This window comes from Onychomys torridus, chromosome 23, assembly GCF_903995425.1.
Source record: "Onychomys torridus chromosome 23, mOncTor1.1, whole genome shotgun sequence".
In the NCBI taxonomy this organism is placed as follows: Eukaryota; Metazoa; Chordata; class Mammalia; order Rodentia; family Cricetidae; genus Onychomys; species Onychomys torridus.
This window is the reverse complement of record NC_050465.1, coordinates 13,280,990-13,299,458: the sequence shown is the minus strand read 5'-3', so window position 1 is coordinate 13,299,458 and position 18,469 is coordinate 13,280,990. Positions and strand designations below refer to the sequence as shown.

Here is an 18,469-nt window from a genome sequence, read left to right as displayed (position 1 = left end):
CTGAAGTGGTCCTTATTAATGATGTATTCAATTGAACACAAAATATTGATTTAGTTTTGTCAGCCTAAAACTTAAGTAAAACTGTTGGCATAAGCTTTCATGTGTAGTTAAAACCACACAGCAGTAGCTAATAAAAAAAAATCACACATTCATAAAACATACACAGCATCATTAACAAAAACCACATATGATGTTCAGGATAACATGATTAAATGGAAATATAAAATCCTGTTAGGACAAAAGCAATGTATGGATTTATCAGGTAACATTAAACATGAGAGGTTGGTAAAGGATTGTCACTTATTATTGCTATCATAAGCATCCAGGACTTAATTTTATATCTGAAATAATATTAAAAGTGAATTTCTTTACTTGGAGTATTACAATTGTTCCTCTAGAAAATAAAGATGGATTTAGCCATTAATAATCTTACTCTTCCTAAGCTATGACATTAAATTACTAAAGTTAAAATAAGCAAATAGATACCCAAGGTTGAACTTACCCAACACAGCATACTCTTGTGTATAACAGGATGGAGTCCCTAGTTCATGAACTCTTAACATTTATTTAATGTTTCTCATTATTCATAAGTGATACGCAAAGGCTCAGTGGCTACAATGTGAAAATTGTTTCCTATAACAACTAGCAGTTATAATGTCTTTCTTTTATATAATTAAATATATTATATTTTACTATTCTTTGGTGTTTTAAAAATTACTGTGTACTCATTGTATACGATGGATTTTGTTAAGACATTTTCATACATGTCTAACATGTATTTTGATTTTGTTTATATTCACCTTCATTATGATAATTCCCTTGTCCCAGTCACATTTATACTTTCACATCACATAATACTTTAAATTGATATTTTGTATGAGAGACAACATGCAATATTGGGCTTTCTTTCTTATTTTAATTTTTTGTTTTATTTTTATGATAAATAATTTTCATGTTTATTTCCTTTTTTCTTTGCTATTTAAATACAAAGCTAAGCCTCTTCTTGAGTTTTAATTGCTTTGCTCAGTACTCATTTCCTACAAATTACATAAATTTGTTCTTCAGGGGTGAATAAAATTCCTTTGCTCACATATGCTATAATTTATTCACTCATCCACTGATGTACATCTAGGCTGATTACATAAACTGACTATGCTTCCCCCTCACCCTTCTAAGGGAAATTTTAGTTGAGATGAATTTAGATTCACTCACAGTTATAAGAAATGATACAGAGCTTCTGTGTAGATTTTATTCATCTTTCCTCAAAATAATGACATTTTTAAAAAACTATATAGAACATCACAACTTGGGTAGTTTTTCACTGGTAGATCCATTGCTCATATTTTGATTTCCCTATTCCATTTATAATACTTAAAAGTTTTGTTGATACTTAAAAGTTTTGTTGCTTGGGTGTGGAATATATGGGTCCATCACTTTTCTAACTGATTGCACCTAGCAGATATGGAAAATTCCTAGGCCTTCAGAATTCTTACCAAGGGCTGTCCATTTGGCATGTAATAAATGTTCCAACTCATCATTAATAGCTCGTAACTGTGACATAGTCCAATGGCCTATTGTGTCTCTTCACAAAGTAGCAGCCTATCAGACCTCAGCACACCGAATTCTGTATCTCTCCTCTGCAGAATAATAAGCCCCACAGAAGCACAGTATATTTCCTTGCAGCTGTTTTCTCTAATAAAGGGTTGTAGTAAATCAGTAAGTTAACTACCTCCTTTCTGTCTTGCTATTCACTTAGACACCATCAATCTCAGATGATGTAACTTTTTGAAAACAAACAAAAACAAAATGTCTTCATTTCATTGAAAGAAATAAGAATTTGTCTTTGAAGTTCAGCTTTATTTCTCAACCCAAATTCTAAAACATAATTATTTTCCCTTGTTTTCACACACAGAGAACACTGCCCTTGACTTCTGAGAATGAAAGCTGTGTTAATGAACAGATATGAATAATTCTGACTCAAGGTCCTATTCCAGTCAGGTCAAAAGAGAACATGGTAGCTGATGACCAGGTCAGTGGAGCACACCCTTCATGAAATGCACTGTCCTACACTGCTCACAAAGTAGACAGACATCTGTCAAGTAACTGCTATTTTTCTCTAATAAACACAATTCTGTAATAGCGTCTGCACTTATCATCTAGAAACTTCAGGTTTCTAATAATGGCAACACATAGTAAAATTAATTCAGGGACCAGTCCCTTTTACTTCATCAGTTATTTTTTCTTGGTATGGTAGTAAGCTATGAAATAGTAAACTGAAAGAGAATATTAACAAAGGTTAACAAGAGAAAGAAAATAAATGGAATCTCTATAATCATAATTTGGAACAACTGGAGCCATCGGCTTTCTTGGCTTATTCATATGTATTTCCCAATGCTGCATGATAATATAGCAACTGAATAATGGGGTTTTTGTTTGATTTTCTATCTCATAAGTGTTTATGTCATCTATGTGTAAAAATGTCATCTTATATACTGGACTAGTTACTTTTTCATAGAATTAAATTTATTTTACAGATTATAACTACATTTATGCTGCATCCATTAGGGATTTTTCAGTGACTGAGTAGGTATATTCTTGAATTTACTACCAAGGAAATCAGTTTATGTAGCTAGCGCCCACCCACAAGCAGAGGAAAAGGAAACACAAAGGGAACAAAATAAAATTCAAATATTAAACAAGCTACTTACATTAACATCATTTCATTAGATCAGTTCCCCTTTAGTAATGTGAATAACATGTAAGGAAAGTATCGAATTCTTAGGAAAATGTAGCTTCAAAGGCATCAACCATAATTCAATAGGCCTAGACCTCTCCTTTAGCAGATGTCTGTATGTTTAAATTGGCAGCACCAGGGGACATTCAGTCACTCAGATGATTGGTTGTCTTTTGTAAGCCTTTCACTTGGGATGGCTGGAGTTCCATGAACTAACAGCTGGGCTCGGGTGTTACACAGGGCAAATAATAAAGGAACGGACTCTGTTTCTGAAATGAGAAAATTGCGTACACACACACACACACACACACACACACACACACACACACACACACACACATTCTCATTCTCATTCTCTCTCTCTCTCTCTCTCTCCCTCTCTCTGCCAAAAAGAATAGTTTATAAATTCTCTCGTAATTCTAAGAAAGGTAACCCTTGAACAGCCCACAAATGCATGGCAGATTATATTGTTGCTATAGAAAACTGATTATTTAGTGCTCTAAAGCAGCTACACTGCCCTCTCTTCCCACTTTTTGTGCTGCAGAGAAGTCTTTCTTTCAACCACATTTAACTTTTCATGGGGTCTAATAATACCCTGCCCATTTCACACAGTGCTCGGAGCACTGATGGATTTTGTATGCTTCTCTAAAAAAGCACTCAGTTGCAAAGACTGAGCAGTGGCCTATGGGCTGGAATTCATCAGTTCTTTATTTTAGCAGTTTGAATTCCTCATTAATGATTTTGCACATTAGCAGCTAATCAAACAGTTTAGATAAGGCTGAGAAGAAATGCTTTTCCATATTCACACACATACAAATGGCTAGAATAAGTAGAAAATAAACTTTTGTGCCATCAATCAAAATTAAGGGAATGCAAAATAAATAACAATGTGAAGAAAGATTTGACATGTTGTAATTACATAAATTAAGAGACTGGGAAAGGAACCGTAGGTCTTCAATTGAACAAATAAGTAAAAATGTGCCTTTACTGTTAGGGGAACAGCTTATAAAGCTCCCTCCTAAGTGGGGCATGTTTAAAATATTACATTAAAAACACCCTGATTGTATACATAGTTTGGAAAACTCCTGTGATAAGAAAAAGAGGAAGACAAAGAAACCAGTAGTCCTGTTTGTTACTCTGACTGGCCTGGATCTGGAGACTCCAATAAGCAGTGAAGAGAATATGGTACCAGATATCAAGAGTCTTGGGTTTTAGATCATGTTTGTTAATACGACCAGTAGGCACAAATGATGGAATAAAATGTATGCTGTTATCAAGCAACATAAGGCAATTATTAAAAACCCTACTTTGCTTTAGACAAAGAGCTGATACACAGGCAGTTCAAGCATCTTGATGCGTATCTCAAAGCTATGAAGCAGTTGCCAAGAAGTCACGGCACTCGTCTCTATAAACATGGCTGTTTTTAGAGTTGACGTTATCAGACTGGAGAATTTCCATGGCTCAAATTTATGGCATCGATGCAGAAGAGAGGGAAGAATCGTGAAATGACGAAGACAAGTCAGAAGAGTGGTTTGAAAGTGGGAGAAGATTGCTCGTGCCATTTGGATGACTGCAATATGGCAGAAAGGAGGAGACTATGGGAGCAGTCCTTCTGGAACACTCAAGTTTCTCTCTCAGATACACAGACATCCGGAATGGTTCAGTCATTTTGAGCTGTGTTGTTTGGACCTAATCAAATCTTAAGGCATAAAAGAAATAGCAGATGCTGAAGCAAAATTTTAGTCAGATAAATCATTGCAGGCTCCCGAAAACTACAGAGGCAAATCCTGTACTGAATTTTTATACTCAAATTTGCAAGAAAATCAATTTCTAAACCCACAAATTTAAGCAACATTCCACTGAGATGGGCATCAATGAAGACATGGTTTGTAAGCAACATGGGGATTCTAAGAAGACCTCAAGATCTCAGTGCACACAGCTTACAGGATTAACCATGCACTTAGTCACACACTCTAAAAAATTCATTTACTTTATTCCACGTGCATTGGTGTCTTTCCTGTATGTGTGAGGGTGTTGGATCCCCTGGAACTGTAGTTACAGACAGTTGTTGGCTGCCACAAAGGTGCTGGGAACTGAATTGGAGAGAAGCCAGTGTTCTTAACTGTTGAACCACCTCTCCAGCCCCTAGCAACACATTTAAACCACATTTATAAAGCATGGGAAGGTGTGCTTGTCAGATACCTGATGCAAGGAGAGGAAGGGCATCTTATTCCCTGAATAATTAGCATTAAAATATCTGTATATTTAAACAATGTTAAACCTATTGAAGTGACACATAGTTGTGGCAAAGTCTTAGATGTAATATTCTGAAAACCAGCTAACATGTGTTTCTGGAAAAACTTTTTGACTTATTTTAAAAGTATATTTGAAGATTTTTAGGAGATTAAAAATGAAACAGAGAGCAGCCTGGTGCTCTTTTGTTTTATTAAAAAAATAAAATAATGATTTGAAGGTGAAACTCAGTGACAGTATTTGCCTAGCTGAGGAAAGTTCTGGATTTGGTTCCCATCACACACACACACACACACACACACACACACACACACACACACACACAGGCATGGGGAGAGAGCAAACGATACAGAGAAAGACACACATACAAACACAAACATACACACAGTTACACACAAACATACATAGGGAGATACTCAGACACTAAAACAAAAATACACACAGACACACGTACTTGTACAAACACACAGATACACAGATACCCATAGACACACAGTACACGTATAAACACACACAGGCAATACAATCCTTTGATACTAATACATATCTATATAACAACACCAAGGAAAGTCAGAGGTAATGCGGCCCCTTCTAGAAGAAAGAAATTAAAGGTCCGAGAAACCAAACTGCTTTCAGATGAAAATAATCACACCATTATGAAGACAGTTGAGAGCCTGGGGAATAACTGGTTTACAAAAATGCAAATAAAGACATGGAAAAACAGGAGAAAACCCACTCCAAATGATCATGATGAAGGTAGACTCAGATTTTGAAGGGTTTAAACTTTCCCATTTTCTCACTTTTGTAACTGAATTTAAGTTTCAGTTTTCTGAGAGGGGCAAACAGGTGTCTCTCCCAACCAAGGGCCATTTACCAACAAATTACATTCAGGGATGAGGCAGAGAGCATGAACAAGGCCTGCATCAGCCCCACAATATCTCAAGGACAGTTCCTTCAAGCCCCTTGAAATTTACCCAAGTATGTCCAAAGATAAAACTTCAGCCAACTAAAAGTATACTAATGTAACTGCTGTTTGCTTAACCAGTTATGTTTAAGATGACCTAACCATCCCTGAAATTCCCCTAGCTATGCTTAAAAGGCACCTGCTCACTTCTCTTGGGGTTGTTACCATGTTGTACAGGTGAACAATCCCACATATGCTGGTATAGTAATAAACGTTCTTTGCTTTTACATACTATTTGAGTCTGGGGTCTTTCTTCAGTATTTCCTTGAACCCTAGAATTTGAGCATGTGAAGAACTTTCTGGTATCTGGAAGGGCCGCAGAACTGGATACCATGTCCATACACAGGGACTATATATATTTGGTTGTGAGCGTAGCCTTTAATGGCTGAGCCATCTCTCTAGCCTCACAGGTATTTTCTTAATATTGGAAAAAGTTCAAGCATAGACCTATTGATGATACATAGAAAAGATGCACTGGCAGCTAAAACCAAGCCTTCTGGTATTATTTCCTTCTGGCAGTGGTCAACATATGGTATCCCATTGTGTAATAGTGAGGCCTTGGCTTTTCTTTGGTTGATCCAACATTCTAGGCCCCCAAATGTGACATTTGCAAGGATGAAGAAATAAGACATACCAATACACACTACAAAACTCACTTAGGGACATTCTGTTGGATTATCAGTATGAAGACTTTCTTTTCTATGAGATTAGTATGATAATACAATTCTAATAGGGATCTTATTGACATTGTTTGGGCTACCATATCCTCGACTGATACAAATCGATAAATTTTGCCTTTCCCCAGCTTTATGTTGTTTTCTTTTCTGTCAGTAGCAGTTAAAGATCTGAATAAAAACAATTTCCAAAATCCCTTCTGACTCCATGTGGGGAAATGATAAATGGCACAGGGCATAAAACTTTAAATGCTTGAAAATCAGGGCAAAGTTAGTTAAGAGTTTTGTGATTCCTGATACAACCCTACCACGGCTGAGACAAAGGAAGGATAGGGCCAGGAAGAAAGAAGTCTTTGAATGTGGTGATGCTTTCTGAGGAACAGACTCAGAAGCAGCTGTCCCCGAGGCAAGTTACCCTTCAAGTCTAAAGGAGGCCAGTTGCTGTGCCACCCTCACACCAGGGCAGACAGAAGGCTCTTCGAAGTGTCACTACTCCCTGCTGGCAATTGGGACTTGCTATTTCTGCTCTAAGAAGTGTCTTGAAAGTAGCCATGTTGATGTTAGGGACAGTCAGGAGAGAAATGGAATTCAGGCCAAGGAAGGGGGATAATGTTTCAGGATGTTAAGTGGTTAGGATTCTCATTAATTTCGTGTGGTTGGCATGCTGATGTGGAACAGTGTAAGTGGCAGAGAGGGTGATGGGGGTTATCAGGATGCAACTGGTGAAGGGAGCTGTTGCAACAGCATCAACGGAAGCATTGGGCTCCGAGACTATAGACTCCCAGTGCTGTGTGATACAGAGACGTGATCACTCGCTAAGAACTATAGATAAACATTACTTAGATTTGATCTAGAGTAAGCCTTAGCCTTGTGGAATGTAGAATTCTGTTGTGCTGAGAAGCTGGATTTGGAAAGATTTCAAGGAAAATGACCATAAGATTTGCCACATGGCTTCTCAGCTGAGAGCGAGGGGAGACGCGTCACTATGCAAACAATGAAGCAGTAAGAATGCAATCTCAACCAACCTTTCATTCTTGTCCCTGTCAGCAAGGCACAAATCCTCCAAGAAGATACTGCCTCCCTGCAATGCCTGGCCTTCAAAGAGAAAAACTATGTTTTCTTTCTAATTTATACCAACCCATAGGTACAGGAAGGATAGCCATGCATGGCCATACAAAGAACAGCATCTGAGGATTTCTTTGAAAAAGTCTAAATCAATTAAAACAACAACAACAATAAAATAAAAAACCACTACAGAGCAATCTTCATGAATAATAAAGCAGGAACTGTCTGGAAGCTGATCTCTGTGTGACCCTGAAGACGTCTTCAAAACAATGAATGAAAAAGCTTGCTGTGACCAACAGACAATGCCAGGGAGAGAACAGAGACTACAAACGTTCTTATATCTAAGAAATAAAGTGGAGGAAAATATCAAACAAGGTAGTGAGTAAAGCCATCAGTTTCCTCCGCTTTTCCAAAGGCATCCGTTCACCAATGTCATTTATCTTGCCACACACACAGGGCTTGGTGGTGAATGTGCTTCCACATGATTCTGGGTACCTACATGAATGCCAGGTGCCAGGAAAAAGCAGTTTTACAGCCAGAACTACCACACGTTTCTACTGGCTCTTGTTTCTTAGTCCTGTGTTTTCTCCTCCATGCTGGCCTCTACTGACCCTTCCTTGCAACTTAACTATCCCGGCCTCTACTGTTTGCTTGGAATGAATATAATATTAAAATGGAAACCTGGACTCTGTCCAGTGTTAGCTTTTGCCAGCTGAAACTGTATCAACGGGAGAAAATGATGCTGTAATTTTCTTGTCTGGAAAAATGTGGTAAGAAATCCATGCAGAAAATGTAGCAATATTCATTAAAATGAAGAACATGCCACAATGAGTAGTGATAGTTTGCTTTTAAAAGCACTTGTTAAAATACCATTAGATGTTCAATAACAACCAAGTCAATGAACTAGAGCGGCATGATGGGTATGCTGAGTACTATTGCTTGCTTTGGACGTCCAAGTTCTATCTTTTTTTATATTCGCTTTGTGTGACAACTAGAAAGGACAATTAAAAAGCAGTAAAAGTATCCATCTATTTTTGAAATGTTGATTAAATTTCATATTTAACTGCACAAAAATAACTAATATAGGTGTGCTTGACAGAATGAGTTATCACAATCTGAATCAAGAGCTCATAGAAAGAGGAGCAGATCCCCAATTTCCCAGATGAGATTCTGTAATTGTGCATATGGAAGGAGAAGATTCATTAAACTTCATTGAAAACATTTTCAAAATTTTACTTTCATGTGTAAATTTGCAATTAAAGAAATTACAAATGGATGTTCATCAGTAAGTAGAATCAAAATGATGTACTATGTTTTGGCAGCACACAAAACATATAACCATTGAGTATACTTATAAACCCATTGAAGGCTATCACCACACAATGAAGTGGCCAACTCTTTTTTTTAATATGTAAAGGACCTGAAGCTTTGCCAGATACTGATGAGACATTGAGGGAAGCACTTGGTTTTCATTTGTAAAATGTGTATTGTCACAATGATAACAATGCCTGTCCATTTAAGACACTGACAGGCCTACAGTAAGCAATAAATCCTAGACACGATTCTTCCACGACTCCCAAGTATACAGTGGAAGAGGGAATCAAAGGACAGACAGGAAATGCAGAGGAAGAAGCAGCAGAAGTTAAACGGTGCTAGCATTGGCTTTAGATGTGGTCCTCATAAAAAGAATACATTGACATCCTAGTAAACCTGTGAGAAAATGGGAAGGCGCTAATGGCTCCCATACTCATGGCAGCCAAACCCCTCCAATCACAATGTCCACAAGGCAGGCTCACTGTTTTCAATGGCATGGGACGACATGAAATAAAGAAATGCTGCAATAGACCCAGAACACCCACTCTGTAGAACGTTAGTGCTGAATCCTGGATAGACTCATTTCTAGCTACCAACATCAATTACATAAGGAGAGTCGCCTAACTTTTACATGTTTCCAGACAAATACACTCACACCTCTTCAGAATTTTTGAGAAAAAGAAGTAAAAAAAAAAGAAGAAATGAGTTCACCTACAAGTATTCTTAATTTAATGAAAAGCAATGTATATTATTTTATTTTCATATACATTCTGGAGAAAAATATTACTTACTTTCCATCCCAAACATGGTCACCTCTGTGGAAAATCACTAGGTTATTCTCAGAATCCAGTGCCACACCAGAGACCTGGCCTGGTAACAAGTATACTCCAGGCCAGTCCAGTGCCTCCTCCACATGGAAATCTAAAAGATAAATCCACACATATATTCAGCATAAAAACAGAAGCAAGGACTCAGCATTGGCATAAAAACTCATGCAAAGACACTGAAAACAAAATCAAGCAGAAAATACACCACGTGCACATGCCAAGCAGCTTCTTGAGCTATGAGATAAAATGACTGAACTTGTCTTGAGACCATCTGCTCTCCTTTCCGTTGCTGAGACACCTGTAAAATCAGACAGTTCTTAAGCTATAAAAGATCCAATTTGAAATCTCTCCCTCATTGATAAGACTCACAACTTTAGATTAATATCTTTGAAAACTCATGCCAACATTGGAGGTATTGTTTTAATATACAATTTTAAAATGCAAATAAGTAGCAGGAATTAGCAAAAACCCAATCCTTCAATGTATTGTCTGTCTGTGTGTCTGCCTGTCTCATCTATCCATCCATCCATCCATCCATCCATCCATCCATCCATCCATCCATCCATCCACACATCCATCTATCTATCTATCTATCTATCTATCTATCTATCTATCTATCTATCTACCACCCACCTGAATAAAATCTGGATGATCAACAGACAACAGTTCCTAGGATAAGCTATTTATTGATTATCCATTATACCTGGAACTATGGAGGACAGCATCATTTGTCTTAGCTTCAGTGTTCGTATAAAAATTGGAGTTCTCTGTCCTTCTACATATTGTTTCCTAACATGACAAATAGGCAACACTGACAACTCTATTACTGACTGACAAGTTATTCCTGTTTCTGATCCTACTATTCCTATTCTGTATTCTGGAGAATACACTCTTCAGAGAACACCTGAGTTCATTTGAGTTAATCCAAGTCATAAAACCAGCTCATGAATGAACAGGTACTGTATACAGTGTTATCTGTACTAATGAGACGTAACTATTAAGATGACCTTGAAAGTTACTGTATCACAGTTAATGCCCCCCCCCCAATGCTTCATCAGGAGATTCTGAGAAATATCAAAGCAGTCATTTAAGTTCTGTTGCTTTGTCCCACTTCTTGAAGAGTTTGGCAACATGCAGTCAAGCCCTCCAAGAGGCACTTAAGACCAGCCAAAGAAAGCAAAGCACAGGGCTGGAATAACAGGCACTGGATCCCTTGAGAGAGCACCAGTGTAAGTAAGAATAGGCATTCACAAATAATCTTCTCAATTATGAAAGAGCACCTGATCATGTAAATCATTTACCTTTCCACACACAGCTTTTTATATAAGGTAACAAAAATGCCAAATCCACCAATGACTTTTAATAAAGCAGTTCCAATGGATAAGTTCAGTCTTTCCACTAAATTCTATGAACATGAAATAAAAGAATGATTCTTGGCCTTGATGAATATAAAGACTGCAAAGGAAGACAAGTTTATAAGTAAGGGAAAATGAGAACCAAATACTTGGGACACAAAAGAGCACAAGAACACAGAAGTGGTCCCATAGTCCATTGTGAGGCTTTGACAGGCACAGCATGGACTGACTATCTCTTCAGAAGATCTCCTAGTCTAGCAAAAAAAATGTGTTTTTATGTCAAGTTAAGCATGGCTGAGCAGAGTTTGAGGGGATTTAGAAGTGGTAAGAGAATACTTTTGTCAGAAAGAAGAAAAGCAAAGACTTTTATGACTATGTTTCATAACGTTTAGAAACCTGAATTCAGAGACAAATCCTAAGTCAGGGCTACAGGAGAAGCCAACCATCAGGTTTGATTTGAACTCACACAGGAAGATGCATTATACATTATACAAAGACCTTGGATCTAACAATGAGAGGTTTTTTGTTTTTTGTTTTTTGTTTTTTGTTTTTTTTTTGCCTTGTAGTATCATAACCTACACTATAGTTAATTTTAAGGCGTGAGGCAGGTACTTTCTGAATACTAGGAAAGCAAAGTAGGGAAGTAATGTATGGGATACAGTGGAGCACATGCTGATGCCATTTTCTCTTGTGTGTACTATAATAGGCTTAGAGAGAAGTGGGGCATAGTTTCAGCTAGCATACTAGAATCTGCAATCAACACTAAGTATACCAGCGGATGCTATGGAGCTTTGGAATGAATAGCATCCATCATCTATCACACTTCTTGTCAAAATAGGAGAAAAGGCTGCAAATTGATGCTGCAGTGAATTGTGAGTCACTGAAGGTTTTTAAGCACCAGGTGATGTGATCAAAATTGTGCCTTTGAAAGTTAGCTTTAGAAGGACACAAACATGATAATTAGGGATGTCTAGGATGATGAACAGATGGGTAAATCATTCCCCAAAGCAAGTGTTTTAGATAGTCTTGAGATGCTTGGTGTCAGGTACATTTCGTTCTCATCTTATTTGTGATTTGGGCATTTAGATGTCATCATTCTGTCCTTAGTAGCCAACTCCTGGAATGCTGTGGAATAATCCTTCTGCACACTGTGAATATGTATTACTCTCACTGGTTAATAAAGAAGCTGATTGGCCTATAGCAAGGCAGGATGGGTTAGGTGGGACAATCAAGCTGAGGATACTGACACAAAGAAGGGCAGAGTCAGAGAGTTGCTGGCAGATGCAGAGAGAGCAAGATGGACACACCATACAGAGAAAAGGTACCAAGCCACATGGCAAAGCATAGATTTTTAAAAAAATGGGTTAATTTAAGTGTAAGAGTTAGCTAGTAACAAGCCTGAGCTATTGGCCGAGCATTTGTTATTAATAGTAAGCAACTGATTGATTATTTGAGAGTGGCTGTGGGGTAGGAAACTTCCATCTACACCTGGAACTTAAAGATGGACTCTAAATGAATCTTAAGTATATGCAAAGTGAATATTTAATAGCTTTGCTCAGATTCTCAGAGCCCAGAGCCACTTCAATTACACACTTCTCATTTATTTATTTATTGTCATATCTCATATATGTTCCAGTTTGTAAAAGGACAGCATTTTCACACTCTTATACCTTGGCAATGTATGTATGTCACTATCTCTTCTTACCCTAAAGTAGTACTGACTGTAATATAAGACTATTTAGTAAAATTGTGACTTTACCAACTTCTTTCACTTAAGATAATGAGCACATGTCCTCACTCCTGCACCTTTTAGTTCAGTAGACCACCAACATGTAATGGGGTTAAGTGCTTGTGAAGATGCATGGTATTAACTGTGATAAAAGTATCCAGTGTGCAAAAGCAAGTATTGTGTCGGTATCAAATACCAATTTCATAAAATATTAGAGCTACTGTATAAATAACTTCAATTTGTCTATGAATGGCCCCAACATCATAGGACCTTACTTGGCTAGACAGACATTCTACCAGGATCATTATGTACAAATTGTTTTGGGCCCAAACACCACCGATTATAAAATCAAAATACTTGTCAATATGATTAGAGATTTTTCAAAACACAAAAGCAGTATACCTATCTAGAATGTTTTTATTGAAAGGTCACTTTCAGGAATTCTCAATAGAGTAGAGGTGGTATCTAAGAAAATTAGCTCTAACACTATAAAGAACTTGGCTTCTAGTAGCAAATGTTTGGAAAGCATTTTAATTTCATTCACAATCTTTGAGGTTGTTAAGAGTACCCAGCTAAGACTTCAACATTAGGTATCTGGGCTCTTAGGTCAGTCAGATTCTAGGATGGGGAAAGGAGATGAGTCCATGTTCTCCTTTGTGCCTACTGGATCAGGAGAAGAATGTTTTCCCCTCCAATGTAACTGCCTTATTATTATTATTAAGAGTTAAAGGTTATATCCTTTAAGACTAAAGGACATAGTACGTCTTGAGTAATGAGTAAATGAGTAGTATTACGAAAGTCATCTCGGAATACTTGTGAAGATGGATCTAATACCAACTGCTTTGATCCATGCCATAAGGTGCTCAAGAATCAGAACCTTCCAGCTGCACTGGAATCAACCTATGTCATTTTCTCATTTGACAGAACAGAATTTAGGCTGGGGTCAGATACAAGACCCCCAACACCAAGGATAATTTTTCTCTATTTATTAAAATAGGAACATTTAAAATCCTCACCAAAGAAATACTATGATAAAATGTCCTTGGGTTCTATCTTTAACTTTGACACTTTCAATCACAGGAAAAATGTACTTCAGATTTCATTTACTCTTTACTCAAGAAATGTTTCTGTGTATGACTAGTTAAATGTTGCAGAATTATGGTTTAAATCAGATATTAATTGAAAGTTTCTTACCCATGACCATGGGCAGCCATCCCCAACTCTAAAATGTGATCTGTGCTGAACTCAGATGGCAAATAGCATGGTTAAGATTAACTGCTTGTTTTCAAAACCCCAGATTTGAGAATATAATAAAGGAAACAATTAAAAATAACATAAATACATATTAGATGTACATCCTAGTAACCTCAACACAATTCATTGTTTTCAAAAAGATGGCAAGAAAGATGAAATCATTCTCCTGAGACTTTAAATGATATTCTTTCCAAATGAAGTCTAAGACTTTCACAACAAATTATATTATTCACCAAGGAACACTTGCACTTAGGACAAAAACAGTAAATGTGTAGCATCATATTTTGTTAGAGATTTAAAAAATTACCAATAAAAAATTAAGCATTACTATTAAAATTATATCAATAAATTACTAAGAGAAACTTATACCTTTCCAAGAGAGTAATGCTGGTGATTACCTGCTACTGTCACATGATCTTATTGATACACATTTAAAAGGGCATTCACTTATCTGTGTCACAGGAGGACCAACAGAGCTACATAAAATTCAAGCTTGATAAAATTTAATCACAGGACTATGGTGTAATTTCAGTCTAACAAGACTCCTTACACTTAATCCTGAACTCCCCCCCCCACAAAAAAAAAAAAACCTTGATAAAAATCACAAAATGTGGTGGTTGTTTCCTCTAAACTTGTCAGTTCCTACTAGTTGAGTAAATATGCTTTTTATTTGACATGTTATTTATCATGAGTTCTAGCAATAACTATAATTAACCAACACTATAGGGGAAATATTTACAAAACAGTCAAAAAGAAAACATGAGTAAATTACAATGCCTCACTTAACAGGGGTGAAGAAAGAGAGAGGAAAGAGATAGCCAGAGCCTCAAAAGCAGTGGCAGAATAAATGTAGTAGAAAGCATTTCTAGGAATTATAATTATATATATATTTAAGAGCAAAGACTTAGTGTGCCAAAACCATTATATTATACTATTTGAAAATGTACTTCAAAATGAAATATTGTTTAAGTGGTACTCTCATGGAATAATGTTACCAACTAAAAAGATGTAAATCAGTTGGATCAAGTTGAGACTGAACCATCTTTTTATGTAATATTTATATTAATTCTTGGTGAATTTCACATATGTAGGCAGTGCATTTTGATCATATTTACCCTACTTTAACTCTTCCCAGAAACACTCAACCCTCACAACTTCTTGTCTTCTTCATTTTGTTGTTTAATAATCCAGAGTTTAATTTCTGTAGCAGCCCATATACTTGTGCGGGGCCATCCACCAGAGTATAGTCAACCCACCAGGGGTCACACTATTAAAGATAACTCATCTTTCCCCAACAAGCCATCAACTCTTAACAGTCTCTTTAGAAAATAGAAGCAAGTAGGGTTTTCTTGGTGGCCAAACTGTTTAGGTATAGACAGCAAACATGAGAAAAATAATCTACACTGTGGTTGTTAAAATTGTAGGCTGAGGGCTGGAGATATGGCTCAGAGGTTAAGAGCACTGGCTGCTCTTCCAGTAGGTCCTGAGTTCAATTCCCAGCAACCACATGGTGGCTCACAACTATCTGTAAGGAGATCTGGTGCCCTCTTCTGGCCTGCAGTCATATATATATACTGTATACATACATAAATAAGTGAATGAATGAATAAATGAATAAATAAATATTTTTTTAAAAATTGTAGGCTGAGACAACCCAGCAAGAAAAATCCACTTATCTGTTTTTCTATTACTTTTGCAGGTCCAGACTAGCAAAATTATCAAAAAGCAAGACTCAGGAACAGGTCTGCATGTCTTTGCTTCTTGGTTTCAGGGTGCTGACACTGTGAGCATGGGATTTAACCTTCACATGCCCTGGTTTCTGCCTCTCTAAAATGTGATTAAAAATAGGCTGTTATAAGGATTCAATGAATTAGTACATCTAAGACACCGAGCCTTGTTCAAAGTAAGCACTATATAATTGTCTGTTGTTATCATCTCTTCCGCTCCAAAGATGAAAACTCAGCCAGCCCGATGCCTTATTTTAACCTTTCAGGAATTCTGAAAGGCTGTACCACATTCAAGCCTTTGACTGAAATGTGTCTTAAGGATAGTCTCAAAAATTAAGTGAAAGTTGATTTTAGCAATCAGCCCAAAATTCAATGAATCATAAAAATAAAGACCTCTGGATTGAATCATAATTGTCAACCAAGTGCAGAACTATTTTATAACATGTAGAAGGTTTTGATGGCTGAACCTCTTTTCCAGGTGCTTGTACACAGTAGTGTGATAAAATCTGCCAGCTGAAGCTGGATAGAACTAATTGCAAGTGTTCACTGATTGTTCAATAAGCCTAGTTTCCAGAAGGCAACTTGAGATTTTATTTTTATTCTTATTAATGCTATCTCAGTATAAGTATTAAATTACTCGTGACAGAAACAAAGCAACATTAAGTATAAATGAGAAAATTTGCCTCAGTCACTGAATTGAATATTTCCATTATATAATTCATGTATCTCCTACAAACACTAATGTAGATCATTGAAACTGGTCAGAGATTTAAGGATCTACAAACTCTATGATAAGTCACTGCCAAACATTTACAGTTCCCTAATGTGTGAAAATTTGCACCTTCCTACATAGTTCAAGAAAATATGTTGCATGAGGCAACCCAGACCAACAACAGGAAACATATGTTCTCTCCTATTTGTGGATTCTTAGCTTTGAATCTTCAGGTTAGAGTGCACTACCCACTACAGTGCATAACTCATAAGAACCAGGAAAGTTAACAAGGGACCATGGTGGGAGGGGGAGAAGGAGCTATAGAGAGGAGGGCCTATCAAGGGAGAAAGGGAAACACAGTGGGGGACTTAAGTAGTATAGGGAGAGTATAGGAGTGTAGGAGGGTAAAGCAGCGGGAACAGGTAGGAGGGATAAACAATGTTAACACTGTTTGAAAAGACCACCAGGGAAACCTACTATTTTATAAACTTCCTTAAAAAAATACCAGGAGGACTGTTGCAAAATCACATTTTCAGGACATGACGGGCATGTTGAACCCATGACTTCTCCAAAGCTATGGCTGCCTACACTAGACCTGCATAAGACCATATCAGTCAACATTCCAGCATGGATCAGGGAAGGGCTTAGGAGGTCCCACTCCTACTTAAGGCTGTTGATGGCTGCTCAGGGAAGAAACTGAGTCAGTTTGCTCCAGGGGCAAGATCCTGTGATAACTGTCCATGCTCCGTTGGTCAGCCCTACACTCAAGAGCATATGGACAATGATAATTGGACTCAATAAGTCTCCTCTCTCTCTCTCTCTCTCTCTCTCTCTCTCTCTCTCTCTCTCTCTCACATACACACACACACACACACACACACACACACACTATAGATGGGGAGGACATAAATTTGAGAGGAAGAATGGGGAGATACAGGCAGAGTTGCAGAAGGAGAGTACAGATATGATCGAAATGCATTATATATGAAATTCTCAAAAAATAAAAATGTTCACTGATTCTCACTAAGAAGAATAATATTCATTCGGAAGTTCTGATTAAGGTAAGTAATAATTAGACATTGTTTACTTAACTTTGGGGGTTATTAGTTTAACATACTAATGTATCAGTGATAATAATAACTATTAAAGCATCAATACATTTACTCAATATCGTCTATGTGCCAGATACTGGTCAAAACTTTTTCCATGTATAATCTCATCTGAGCCTCATGTCAACACTTTGATGATTGCAATCCTCATTCTACAGATGAGAAAAATAAAGCTTAGAGAATCAAAAGAAAGAAAACATGCTAAGGTATCAGGGTAAATGGCATGGCTAGAACTTGAAGGCAGGCAGGCAGGATCCATGGCTGAGTCTGCTCCATCACATGACCTTTGTTAGTGCACTTTCAAATTATATTTGGGCCAAATGCAGACTTTTGGGGAAGTGGGGAGTTTTTTTGGGTATGTATTCTAGAGACATAAAGATCACATAGCATATAAGCTCTGTTCTGAAGAATGCTAAGACCACTGTTACCTAACCCTTAATGATGTAGAGAACCCTGCATAATGCAGACACTAGATGCAGAACCAAGTATAATTCTTGTGAGATATTTGATTAGAGTGTGTAAAGATACGTCACTGTGACTGGTTTAATAAAAAGTTGAACATCCAATAGCTATGCAGGAGTTATATGAGGGACTTCCTGACAGAGAAAGCTCTTAGAAGAAAAAAGGGAGAGTTGCTACCTGGATGCAGAGGAATCAGGGCACGAAGAAGGAGAGGCAAAAGCCACGAGCCACATGGCATCATGTAGATTGACAGAAATGAGTTAATTTAAGTTATAACAGCTCGTTAGAAA

The 18,469-nt window shown here is 37.2% G+C and overlaps 1 protein-coding gene across 10 annotated transcripts in view; it reads right to left on the bottom strand.

Annotated features, from left to right (window-relative positions):
- Pam (peptidylglycine alpha-amidating monooxygenase) overlaps positions 1-18,469 on the bottom strand; it is a 275,438-nt gene that overhangs the window by 26,400 nt on the left and 230,569 nt on the right. For all 10 annotated transcript variants that reach the window (XM_036173733.1, XM_036173738.1, XM_036173737.1 and 7 more), the window contains one exon: positions 9,796-9,925. In XM_036173733.1, coding sequence (XP_036029626.1) covers positions 9,796-9,925 — 130 coding nt within the window. The remainder of the gene's footprint in view (positions 1-9,795; positions 9,926-18,469) is intronic.